Genomic DNA, 13,426 nt, shown 5'->3' with positions numbered 1-13,426 from the left:
TGAGTAGTCTTACTGTCTTCAGTGAAAGTCCTTTCAGTTAAGGTCAGTGGAAATACTCACATGCTCAAAGTTGAAAATATGCTTAAACGCTTTGCTGGATTGGGCCCATAATCACTAGGTTACAGATAAATATTTCAGGGGTCAGGTAAAATATATATGTTTGTTTCAACGATGAAAGTTTAAAAAACATAATTAATGCAGGCAAACTGTGTGTGGGGGGGGGTGTTATTTGTTTGTTTTTGTTTAATTCTACCATAACAGGTCTCTTCCTGATGATCTATCAATATTCCACTATTGTTCCTGCATGCATAAGTGGGATAAATGGAAATTCCCTTTCATGTATAATCTCTCATTTTTGTACACTGTCAGCTACATACATGATTATTAGACAATAACATGCATATTATTTTTATTTTTTTCTCTTCCAGAAATAGTGTGCAAAAATAGATTGGATGATATTCTGAAGTTAGTAGAAGCAACAGATCAATTTCCAGTAAAGGACCACAAGTGGGTGGTACAGAAGTACATTGAGACACCATTGCTAATTTATGATACTAAATTTGATATTAGACAGTGGTTTCTTGTCACTGACTGGAACCCTCTGACTATATGGTTCTATAAAGAAAGCTATCTGAGATTTTCTACACAACATTTCTCCTTAGACAATCTAGACAGGTAACTAAGGAAGTATAAACAAAAATTTTGCTATATAGAATAGTGAATGAACAGGCTGAAAAATTCTGTAGTTTGTCAGGTCCCTGAATTTTGACCATGGAATTATGGTAGGGTTAAAATTTCATCAAACCAGTCTATGCTAATGCTTTTACTTTCTGAAGTTGCCTTTAGTTACAGTGTGTAAACAGGGTCATGATGGTATGCTTTAAATAGACTCAGCGTCAGTCAGCAGTTGTCATAACTTAAAACAGTGATTCTTACTGTGCCCTCATCCATATGAATATTATAGAAAATGTAATTTTAGAGCATTTTAGAACATTAGGAGATGTTTGTTCTTTTATGTATGCTGTAGTCTATTTATCAAATATTCAAGAAAAGCGATAGTTAAACTGTGGGAGTTTTTTGGGGAAATTCTATACAACTTATTAAAATTGAACAAGTGTTAAATATCTCCATGGGGACATATTTTTAGCCAGGGCCATACCAGAGATTGGGAGTGGCAGGATATCTGGTAAATTAACCCATTGTAGATGCTCTATCAGAGTACTTACATGGCACCTATCACAATGCCTAATGACCATTTGCAAATGTATCTTCACAACACTCCTTTGAGATAGGGTAGCATTATTATCTCCATTTTATAGACAGGGAACTGGGGCATGGAGAACTTAAGTGACTTGCCCCAAGAAACAAAAAGAGAGCGTGACAGAGCTGAGACCTGAACCCAGTTTTCTTGAGGCCCAGGCCAGTGTTTTAATCACAAGACCATCCTTTGTCTTACATTAGAGGGGAATTAATGAAGGAAACTGAAAATAGGTTTAATAATCAAAGCCCTGAGATTTTAATATGAAGATAATTTGTTCTAATGTAATATGTTTCTTGCATTTTTTCAGCTGCCTGCTGTAATTGTGGTGTCCTCTCTTCACAGCTCCATTCATCTTTGCAATAATTCTATCCAGAAACATTACAAAAATGCTGCAGACCGGAATCCTCTATTGCCATGGCACAATATGTGGACAAGCAGCAAATTTCAGGAGTACTTACAAAAGAGAGGTCGAGGCAATATTTGGCGAAATGTTATCTATCCGTCCATGAAAAAAGCCATTACCTACACCATGAGAATGGCTCAAGAGAGTGTTGAAGCCCGGAAGAGCAGTTTTGAGCTGTATGGGGCAGACTTTATTCTTGGAGAAGACTTTAAACCATGGTTGATTGAAATCAATACTAGCCCAACAATGTTGCCTTCTACTCCTGTCACAGCAGAGCTATGTGCTCAGGTGCAAGAAGACACAATTAAGGTAGTTATTGAGAAGAAACGTGACAAAAACTGGGACACTGGAAAATTCGAACTTCTCTGGAGGCAGGTACGAATAATTCTACATCATTCACTAATCAGATGAAATTTAGTTCGGTGACTGTTTTAAAATCTAATTAACATTCTTTGGTTGAATGCAGCTGTGTATTCCCCTTAGGTGTGTGGAGAATTAGCTGGAGAATTTTGCCTAGCAGTACCTGTAGAGGAGTGCACTTGTACTTCGTGGCCATCGCCCCTCCCCTGGCTATATGAGGCAGCACTGTCCCGAACCCACTCAGTTCCTTCTTACCGCCCGTGTCAGGAGTCAGAGCTCTGTGTGGTCTTAAATTCACAGTCTGTCACTAGTTTAGTGTTTTTTCTAGCTGTGTATACTTTGTAATACCCTTAGTGCTACTTATGTTTAGTGAAGTATTCCCCTGTGATGCCCTCACCATTGTTTAAACATTGTCTGTCATGTGGGGGAACAATCCTAAGAGCGATTCCCACACATGGTGCTAGTTGTGCTTGGGTGAGGCCCATGTCAAGGAATGGTATTCAGTCAGTAGATCGTTTAGTAAATTGACTCAAGTTGCAAGTAACCGTTGCCTAAAACTGCACCTGCTTGAACAGGCCATGTGGCCTGTTTCAGCACCGAGGCCCTCATTGGATCAGGGGTTGCCTTCAGGTTCCAAGAGTCCTTCTGCCTTGCACTCTGGAGCAGACACCTCTCCAAAGAGACTGAGGCGCTGTTCCCCATGTAGCGTGCTGAGGAAAAGGTCTCATAAGACCAATCAAGACTGCTCCTGGTCTCATGGGTACTCTCCCATCTCTCTCAAGAAGAGCGTGGACCGGAATAGGGTTAGTGCCAGTGCGCATGATGACGAGGATGTGTCTAACAACTCCCCAGTATCGAGTACGGGGCCTATAGACCCTGCCTCATCAATTCCATTTCTGGCCCCCCCGGTGTTCGTTGAGCCTGATACCAATGAGGGTGACACCAGCACCAACTGTTTTGACATCGGCAGCATACCATGTGGATATAAATCTCCTCCAGCTTTCCATCATCACCTCTCCTTTGGCCCAGGACTTGGTCAGTGCTGCATCATTTATAGCCCCATTGGCTGGAGGGACTGCTGAACCCTTGGGTCTGTTGGCACTGCGTCTCTTCCTCACTCTGTGGAAGCAGAGCCAATACCGGGCTTGATACTTGGGACCTCAGCATCAGGAAACTCCATTGCAGTTGGCACCGTGGATGTTACCGTGGCAGCTTTCACTGCCCTTCACTTTGGCACTGTCAGCTGTTTTGTACTGCTGCTGACTTCAAGGTACCAGCAGTGTACTCGCTGCTGCTGGTACCTCTTCCATCATTCACACTGGTCCCTGCCTTATTTTGGGCAATGGAGGAGTCAGACCAGTTACTTCCTCCCTCAGGACTGTCTCCACCTTTATCCCTGGAAACCCAAGGTTCCTTGGCATCGAGGTTGAGATCTTCTTCCTCTCGCTTTCCATCACCCAACCTACACTGGGGACTATTTATGGAGCGGTTGGTATGCGGCACCTACTGGTCACTAATGCCCTACCCTTATCAGTAGCTTCCATGTAATCCATGGCATGCTCCTCAGTCGCAGAGGTTGCACTCCTCAGCTTGCTCTAAGGCAAGGTTGCCAGGCAAATCAGTGGCAGGATCTGTGGATCCACAACAGGTTCAGGCACCAGTGAATCTTCCCTGTGCAGAGCCCATGGAGCTGTCCCTTCCAGTTCTGCCAGTCCAGGAATGAGAGCCAGCCTTGATGCAGTTAACCACCTCTTCTTCGTCCGCAGATGATTCATCAGTGCCTGGTTCTTCCTCTCCTCCAATACCGGAGGATTTCAAGGCTTGTCAGGACCTTCTGCGGTGCGTGGCCACTTTCCTGGGCATTCAAGCAGGGTTTCTGCAGAGAACTCCCATAAGTTAGTGGATATCCTGCAGCCATCTGCTCCTGGGAGAGCAGCCCTCCCTACTAATGATGCATTCCTAGAGTCTACAAAAGTCCTCTGAAGCACACTGGCTTCAATAGTGCCTACTGCAAAGTGCACTGTGAAATGCTGTTTCATCCCGGTGCAGGGATTTGACGGTTTGTACTCCCATGTGGCCGCAAACTCCCTAGTCGTAACTGGAGTGAATGACAGAGCCTGGCAGGTGTAAGTCCATTCTTAAGGACAAGGACTCCAAAGGGATGGATTTAAAGTGCAGGAAGATCTCCACCCTGCAAATGCAGATCATGAACCAGCAGACATTGTCCAAGTACAACTTTGTAAATTGGACAGATATGTCTAAGTTAGTGGGCCAGTTGCCTTAAACCTCCAGAGAGCAATTTTGGGAGTTTGTCGGCAAAGGCTGTTCAGTGGCCAAGATGTCGTTTGCAGTCTGTATTGAATATTGTGGATACTTTGGCCAGAGTTTTGTCCTCACCGGTGACCATGAGAAGGGCCTCCTGGCTGCAGAATTTGGGCATTGCTTCTGATGTGCAGCAAACTATAGAGGATTTGCCCTTTGGTGCCGGGTATTGTTTTCAGACAAGGTGGACAAGACCCTGCACTCCTTCAAGGATTATAGGGCCACCCTATGTTCCTTGGGGGTGTTTACACCATCAGTGCAGACAGCAACAGTACTGTCCACAATGCACGTTTTGGCAGCCTTTTTTCTCTCAAGACAGTTGGATTACCCCAGAAAGAGGCATAGATCCCAGAGGAGGAGGCATTTGAGTCTGGGTTTCGGCCACTCAACACACCCTCCCCGGCACTCCACAAGCGCCCATTTTGACTCCTTGGAGTAGAGCAGAGGTCCATTCATTACTCCCTTTACTCTGCCTCTGTTTGGGGACAGGCTAGCTCGCTTTTACAATGTTTGGGGCTAGATTACAAACTGGGTCCTAGCATCATCAAATTGAGCTAAGCTATCCAGTTCCTCTCCCCTGCTCCCATCTGCCCTTCCTGTCCCTCTTCAGGGCCTCCTCTTATGAGGTATTGCTCCTCAAGCAGTCTTCTCTTTACTGGCCATGGGAGAGGTGCTTGAAGTTCCTCTGGAACACCAGGGTCAGAGCTTCTATTCCTGGTACCTCCTGGTTCTCAAATCCAAGGGATGAGTAAAACCTATTCTCAACCTCCGCAACCTCAACAAATATATCAGATACTTGAAGTTCAATATGGTTGCCCTATCAACTATCCTCCCAACATTGACTTAGAACAACTAGTTCTTGCTTGCTGCTTTGGACCTTCAGGATGCTTACATCCATGTGGCAATTCTCCCGAGCCACAGGTTTCTCTGTTTTGTTGTGGTGAACCGCCATTTTCAGTACACAGTCCTTTCTGGGGCATCACACTGCACTTACTCGACTGCCTGGGTCTCATCCTAAATACAGGGAAGTCAACAATGGTCCCCGCTCAGAAAATCAATTTCATTGGGGCGCTAATAGACTCTACAAGTTCAAAAGTATTCCCGCCCATCAACCGTTTCGAGACAATTTGTAGCCTTTCTCTCAGTGTGCAGTACCAATCTTCCATGACTGTTCACGTGTGCCTGAGGTTCTTATCCCACATGTCCACGTGCATACAGATGATTCAATTCACAAGGTTGTGCCAATACAGGCTCAGGACTGTTTTCTGTCCATCCCTTCACCCCTGGACAGGTTAGTTCTCCTCCCTCAGTCAATCCTGGACTTCTTGCAGTGGTGGACGGTTCAGGGAAATGATGTCAAGACATTCCCTTGATCTGGCCCTTACCAACCAGGACTGTTGTCATGGACACCTCTTTGATAGGTTGGGGAGACCATCTGGGGTCGCTGAAGTTTCAGAGCCTGAGGTCAGAGCAAGACATTCCACTGCATATCAGTGTCTTGGAGCTTTGGGCCATCTACAATGTCTGTCTCCCTCTTGTTAGTGTCATATGCAGATCATATGAAGGGACAGGCCGTCTCTTCACAGACAATCTATAAGTGGATAACTTTTCTGCATCAAGACTGCACATGAAGTGGCTTGGGCTGTGCCCTCTTTATGTGCAATAGCATTCTTAAGTTATGTCTCAATGTTGGATATTTGCAGGGCTCATTTATCTCACCACTGAATTTTGGCCTTTGTGTGTTTGGGGTCATTTAAACTAAACACTTCCTTTCCCAACGTTAGCCACCTTTAATGAGTAATGGCTATAACTTTATTGCTTCAAACTGATGGGTCAGTTAGTAACTATATAGTGTGCTAATCTGGTTCAGAGTTCTTACAGGGAAGGAACAGGATGTCGTATTCTAGAGTCATTGCAACTGATGGAGGCCAATGTTAATCTTCGTATTAATTAGTAAACTATTTTAGTGTTCTTTTTTTTATACTGATTGATATATCCAAAGTGAAGAAAAACAGAGCACAATAAATTAGTTATTCAGTTAAAACAAATTAAATAAGATGCTTGCAGCCCCAAGAGTGATTATGATGCAAGTTCTGGCCTGCTGTGCCCCAGAGGGGAACATACTTGAGGGAGAACAGATGGCAGTTTTACTGCATGCTGTGTAGAGGGACTTGAACCAGTCAGGTGTGACTTTAGGCTCTGATCCTGCAAACACTTATGCATATGAGCAATCCCATGTGTATAAAGTTAATCATGTGCATAAGTGTTTACAGAATCGTGGCTTTGATCTATGCTGGTTGCAGTGGAGGCTGCAGCAGACATGCAGAATCAGTTAATCCACTGGCTTCTTAGGCCAGCCCTCTGTTCACCTCATATAAATCCAGTTTTTGGTATTGCCAGTTTTAATTGGTCAGTTTAGTCACAGGGTAACGTTTCATGAAATAGAAAAAAACTAAATTTAGAAAATTTCTGATTTCATCAAAAATTGAGTTTAAAAGAAACATTCTGGGAGAATTCAGAAAACAAAAAAAGGACTGTTACAAAAGCAGTGCAATTAAAACTCTTTTGAATATGCTGACTTTCCCCTCATATTTTTATTTTTAAATTTTTAGCCAGCTCTGATAAATACCTGCTTTCTTAGCATTATTTTCCAGGAAGTATATTACACTTGTGCTGGCTTTGTTTCTGGGTACAGTTCAAGAGGTTGATTTTGAGCTGTTAAGCTCCTTTTGTGGCTTTTATAAGTCTTGTGTTTCTTAGAGGGATCGCTCAGTGGTTTGAGCATTGGCCTGCTAAACCCAGGATTGTGAGTTCATTTCTTGAGGGAGCCATTTAGGGATCTGGGGGGAAAACAAAAAAAACTGTCAGGGATAGTACTTGATCCTGCTAGTGAAGGCAGGGGACCTTCAAGGTCCCTTCCAGTTCAATGAGATAGATATATAGCTCCATATATTTTATATTTATTTTTAGAGACTGTGTTTTACCCAGAAAGTAGAGATCAGCTGGGATGTTCAAACTAACAATCCCTAGAGTCAGTTACTGTGTTTGGCATTCTCAGGGGCCAGTCCTGGAGATGGTCTGTCATTCTTAATTTCAACCTACAAGGCATGCTGTAAGACTTATGTTTTTACCCGTTTTTCTTGAACAGTGGGTTGAATGGGGAGGATTTTAATTGTGTTGAAAAGTTTCTTTCGCCTTATTGATCATGATTGTTGTGGTAATTTATTAGTTCCAATACTGTAGCACCAAGGAGCCCCAATCAAGCGTCAGGGCCCTGTTGTGCTAGGCACTGCAGAGACAAGTGTCAAAGAAGAGGGACTCTCACCCAGCATGTTTACAATTTAGGTGTCAGACAGGGTGCAACAGGTGGGTGATACAGACAAACAGGAGTGACAGGTTTTATAGACTGAAGTAACCATAAAACAGAGTTTAGTATAAAAGCAGAAGTCTCAGTAGTTTTCCATTATTATGTTGTTCATTTTCCTTGGCCAATGTGGTAGGCCCATTGTATAAACTGGAAAAATAGACAGCATATAGAAACTAGTAGCTTTAGTAAATTCTAAATTATGCAGTTTTTGTCACAGTAGTGTGGAATCCTTTGTCACCCAAAGTGCTGTGTGACCCCATTTTATGAATAGATGTAACACATGAAACACTAGTGTCTTCATTTATAATTTAGTAGTGCATGAATCTGTTGAGAAATTTAATTTCTTTTTTGTGTCTCTCAAGCCTCTTTTGGATCTGTCGCCGTTCAGTGTTACAGACCTTTTTGTGGAAGGAGTTGGTATTAAGAGATCAAGGCAGAAAGCTGCTCCCATCACTAATTTTAATTTTGTTGATACATTAGCAAGAATACCACAGACAACTGAGTGTGCCTCACCCAATCATGAAAAACAAGGAGAATCAATAGGAACTGTAACTAACAAGCAAAACATCAAAATGAAAATTGAAAAAGCTATTTTTTGCACTTTACTTAAGCCTCTCAAGAGACCACCAGGGAAAAGTTGTAAAGTAAGGGATGCACACGTGAAATCCACTGGGCACATAGCTCTTCCCAGCTTAGTTTTACAACCTACACAAAGCATCACAGAGATGAAACATGTGCAGTATATGAACAAGGCAAAAGGAATAACAGATTCAAGCTTTCACAGAGTAAATCAGACAGCCTCTACCTTTCAAAATATGAATCCCTTGGACGGGCCTTTACTTCAGCCTTCCAAAATATCAGGTAATATCTGTTATTTAGCATTATTTCACTATATATTACATAAAAATACATTTTAGAGGGAAAGTAGAAATTAGGTATATAGCATAAGTTTTTGGATTGCTTAGCTAGTTATTTGTATACTAGTATCGTATTCTCTGTTATTTGTCTCTCTAATATAAATAGCCCCAAACTTTTCAGCCTTTCCTTTGGAAGACTCTCCATGCCTCGAATAAGTTTTGCTGCTTGCCTCTGAATCCCCTGTATTTCTGCTGTATTGTTTTAGAGACAGAGTGATCAGAATGGGACATGGTATCCTGGGTGAGGGCATACCATTTGTATATATAATATAATGGCATACTGTATTTTGAAGATTATTTTCTATTGCATTTTTTATACAGCATACATCTTGTTTGTTTTTTGGACTGCCGCTGCCTATTGAAGCACAAGTTTTTATTGAGCTATCCACAATAATACCCAACTCATTTTTCTTCTGTGCAGAGGTCAAGTCCTTATTATTTCTGCTAATGATAGCTGGCTAGTCTCTTTCAACCTCCTATTGTCTCTGGATGGCTCAAGGGATTGATATTGGAGTACAGAGACTTTCACCTCTGTTTCACTAGTTCACATGTAATCCAGGTCAGTAGTGACCATAATTTGTGGGTGCTGCTCGTGGCTGCTGGATATGGGGGGACTACGGACCAATTCCAGTGGACTGATATTCACATTACAAAATCACCATCTTTTAGCACAAACTGGAACCTAATTGGCAGAGAGGTCAAAGATTAAGCAAACATGGATACTGAACTTCGATAGTTCTCCAGGTCAGTTTTGAAACATTATCAGGGCAACAGGTGCTGCAGCTGCTGTCATCTGTACCTGTTCTCTGGATAAGAAGAGGATTTAAGTTTAAAGGCCTATAAGCCCTAACATTTCATAAGTTCTAAATTCATTAAAAAGTTAAAGAAAAATTCCCATTGTTTGTAGAGTATGCTGCAGATGTTATGTGTAATATGTGCTAAGTATCTTCATCACCATCATTTCTGGGGGGATTTCCCGCAAGGAAGCCTCTTCCTACTGATACTGCCAAGTGTGTTTTAAAAACATAGCTTAAGGATGTGGTGTATGGTGTTCAGTTTGCCAAGAGTTGGATGAATAGGCATATTTCACTGTCACTTGAGGTTTACAGGCTTACACACACATCCAACACTTACAGAATGGTCTGCTTGTGGTATATACACAGTCCTTTTCATGTATTAACAGATTTTGCATTAATATCTAAGGCTTACGGTTTCCATGTAGCTCTCTTTTACTATTGAAAAAGTACTATATAGTATAACTGAATGCAGTTTTTGAAGAGTTTATTATGATTTTGCATAATAAGAACTTTTAAAATATGGACTTCAGTTGAAATGTGGGTTAATTAATTACTGCTTTATTTTTTTTTGAAGGTTTGCAAAACAGCAACAAAAAAATTCCATGTTTAGTTTGTGGAGACACTTTCCAGTTGGAGAAAATCTGCAAACGCTGCAACTCCTTTTGTGCAACAGTACTGCAAGGAAGTTCATATTTACCTATGAATGATTGTTCTACCCCTGAAAAGAAGGTGACCAGCAACAAGATAATTGTTCATAGCAATGTCTTCCCTGAAAACATATGAGTCCATTCTGAGTACCCCAGTCTTTTAAAAGCATTTTTGAAACAAAAATAGAACTGTGCAAGCCTTGAATAAGCAGATGTTGAAAAAAAATTATTTGCCATGAGCAACTCAATGATATTATTTAAAGGCCCTAGGCTACAAGAGTTGGAGATTTTTGTAACCCATGGCTGTGTCGGAGACTATCTGACTTATACTGAAGCCAATTAACAGAGTTTACTATTACAGCAGCTCTGTGGCCAATATGGTGGACCCAACTGTATGGAAAGTTCAAAGAAATACAGTGAGCTCTCTTTTTATGTCATGCAATACTACCTCCATTTTTGCATCTGCAATCCCCTGTTTGATAGCCATCTTGTAAACAAGAGTTTCATCAACTGTAAAAACTCTTATGTGTCAGGGAATGGGAGTGGAAGGGCTTCCAACCTGTCCACTGGCACATAGTGTAATGTAAAGAAAAACACATTGTGATATTTTCTTGGAGACACACCTGGGGAAGAAAGGAAGATTGCTTACGTTTAGTAGCTTTTTACAAATTATTTTCTGAGGATATCCTCCTGTACTTTGGGCTGTGGTCCTTTACTGCACTTCTATGGTCCACATGTCAGTTAAGTCAGACAAGGTGAACCAGTTAAACCAGCCATTTACCTCCCTAACATTAATATGAGGACAGTAATGGCAAAACGATTCTATATTCTTAGCTTTTCTTCCTGAATTGGCCAAGGAATGGACCTCATCTGTGATCCATGGAATAGCCTATCTTCCAACAGTGGGCTGTTGACCCTTTAAAGATGTCTAGCTGACAGACGCCTGTTCTATTTGTCAGTCAGGAAAGAACCCACCCTAATTTAGAGCATCTTGGGGATTCCTCAGGGTGCTTATTGGAGTTTCTGTACGATATGTGTCAGAATCCAGTTCCCATTTTGTCAGGAATAGCCAGTGCAAAATTCCTAATACGGTATTCCACAACCTGGTGCTTAAAATCAGAATTAGCCTCTACATCTCCAAAGCTCAAGAGGAACAGGGTTTTGTGGAATCAAAATGTAAAACATACTAGTGATAGAAACTGCCTGTTATACCAATCAATTCATCTTGCTGCTACTGCAGGGTTTTTTATTCCAGTACATTTTCTTTTTGTTGAATCTATTTCAAAAGTCAGGAGGGGTTGGCTTCACCACTACTCCCAAGAATAGACCCAGTAGTTTTTGTGATAGTTCTGGCACCTTGTTTGAGTGACATGGGTACATCACACTTGAGTGTGATTGATCTTGATTAACTGGCTTCAGTTGTGACATAGCCCAGCATTACAGAAAGTCAGCACGTTCTGACTCTAGTGGCCACTCAGACAGTTAGGATCAAGTTGCAAGTTGCTGAATAAATCTATTTCAGTTAACTGTCTGAGACAGAGACTGTGGGGGTAGGGTCACAAGGCCCTGGAAAAATGCTGGCAATCTGATTGTGGTTACACATTCCAGGTTGTGAAATACTGACCTCCTCTAGAGATATATTTTTCCTACCCAAACTATTCAAGGTTCCAGATGCATCCTTTTCATGCAAAAAAGCAAGCCAGGGTGCATAGGAGATGATAAATTAAATCCTATTCTTTTATTAAAACAACTTGTATTGGCAATAAAAGCAGCAGGCAGTGGGTGGGACTCCAGGGAAGAGAGAGCTTATGCATAAGACATGCTATAAAAATGTCCAAGACCAAGCAAATCATCTGGGAACCATAATTTGAGCCTATGTGATAGATCCTTATTATACCAAGTACAGATATCTTTTAAGGTCATCTGATATCAGAAGAGACATGGAAACAGACTAGACTGCATTAATAAATATGAGAATGGTAATCTTGAATCTCAGTAAATAGAGTATCCTGTATGTCAGTGGTTGTCAAAGCCGGTCCGTCGCTTGTTCAGGGAAAGCCCCTGATGGGCTGGGCCAGTTTGTTTACCTGCCACGTCTGCAAGTTTGGCCGATCATGGCTCCCACTGGCCATGGTTTGCCGCTCCAGGCCGATGGGGGCTGTAGGAAGGGTGGCCAGCACATCCCTTGGCCTGTGCCGCTTCCCTCAGCCACCATTGGCCTGGAGTGGCGAACTGTGGCCAGTGGGAGTTGTGATCAGCTGAACCTGCGGACGTGGCCGGTAAACAAACCAGCCCGGCCCGCTAGGGGCTTTCCCTGAACAAGCGGCAAACCAGCTTTGAGAACCACTGCTGTATGTGACAAGGTGCTGAGTGAGAAGCACTTAATCAGCCCCTGCCACTCCAGCCCCAGTCCAGGAGAATGGATTGAGGCTGGTTGGATAGCCCTGTGTCTGCCTGGTAATGGGCAGCACCTGCCAGCCTCATTAGCCAGAGCTATAAAGGCTGGGAGGAAACCAGAGGAGAGACAGAAAGAGGCTGGCTAGGCAGACAGGCACAGAGGGAGGTGAGAACCTTCTGGTCTGTTGCTGGCCAGGCCTGCACTTGGCAAAGTTGCACCTGTACTTGTACATAGGTGGAAAGTGGTGGTGGGAAAAGAACTCTAAATAAAGAACACTGGTGTTGTATCAAGTTGAGGCGTTTCTGACTGGTTGGAGAGGGCAACAGGGGCTGAAACCAAAGGGGCCCAGCATGCGCCTTGCTACACTGTAATAAGTAAATGATCAACAAGAATGGTACAAGATATGGTCAGCTGACGAGAATTGAAATGTGCACCAAAACCACCTGCTATATAGCATGCAATGTTTTTATTTGAGGTTAGATGATCACCTCCCACTCAGGCCCCTTTTACACTGTGTAAAAGAGCTGGAGTGGTATAAGGGGTCCTAAAAGCCACATATCCAGCCCAGAGCTGCCCAGAGGATTCAGGGGGGCTGGGGCAAAGGAATTTCAGGGGGTCCGTCCATAAAAAACAGTTTCAATACTATAGAATACTATATTCTCATGGGGGCCCCTATGGGGCAAGTGGGAGAAAACTTTTTTTCAAGTTACCTTTACAAGGTATCACTGGTTCTCAGCATCAGCTACTGCTAAAAGGCACTAAAGCTCATTAAAAGGGTTGGACAAATATTTTCCGTCAAAACTTTTTTTGGATTGAAAACTAGGGGTTTTTAAAAAGCAGAAAAAAATCACAGACAATGTCTACTTTCCTTCAAAATTTGTTGTGGTTTTTTTAATTGAAAAGCTGAAATTAGTCTGCCAAAATCTGAACATGGTTTGGGGTTTCAGAAGTGTG

General features: G+C 42.4%; 1 protein-coding gene across 6 annotated transcripts in view; it reads left to right on the top strand.

Moving 5' to 3' along the window:
• Nucleotides 1-13,098, top strand: part of TTLL8 (tubulin tyrosine ligase like 8) — a 60,930-nt gene extending 47,832 nt beyond the window's left edge. For 5 of the 6 annotated variants that reach the window (XM_032769390.2, XM_032769393.2, XM_032769391.2 and 2 more), the window contains 4 exons: nt 429-675; nt 1,604-2,039; nt 8,076-8,574; nt 10,002-13,098. In XM_032769390.2, the coding sequence (XP_032625281.1) occupies nt 429-675; nt 1,604-2,039; nt 8,076-8,574; nt 10,002-10,210 (1,391 nt within the window). In that variant the 3' untranslated portion in view covers nt 10,211-13,098. The remainder of the gene's footprint in view (nt 1-428; nt 676-1,603; nt 2,040-8,075; nt 8,575-10,001) is intronic. The other variant, XM_032769392.2, reaches the window with a different exon arrangement.
• Nucleotides 13,099-13,426: the final 328 nt, after the last annotated feature.

The sequence above is a fragment of the Chelonoidis abingdonii genome, chromosome 1 (genome assembly GCF_003597395.2).
Source record: "Chelonoidis abingdonii isolate Lonesome George chromosome 1, CheloAbing_2.0, whole genome shotgun sequence".
NCBI classification, from domain to species: domain Eukaryota; kingdom Metazoa; phylum Chordata; order Testudines; family Testudinidae; genus Chelonoidis; species Chelonoidis abingdonii.
Note: the sequence above shows the minus strand (reverse complement) of the source record. Positions and strands in the feature narration are given on the sequence as shown.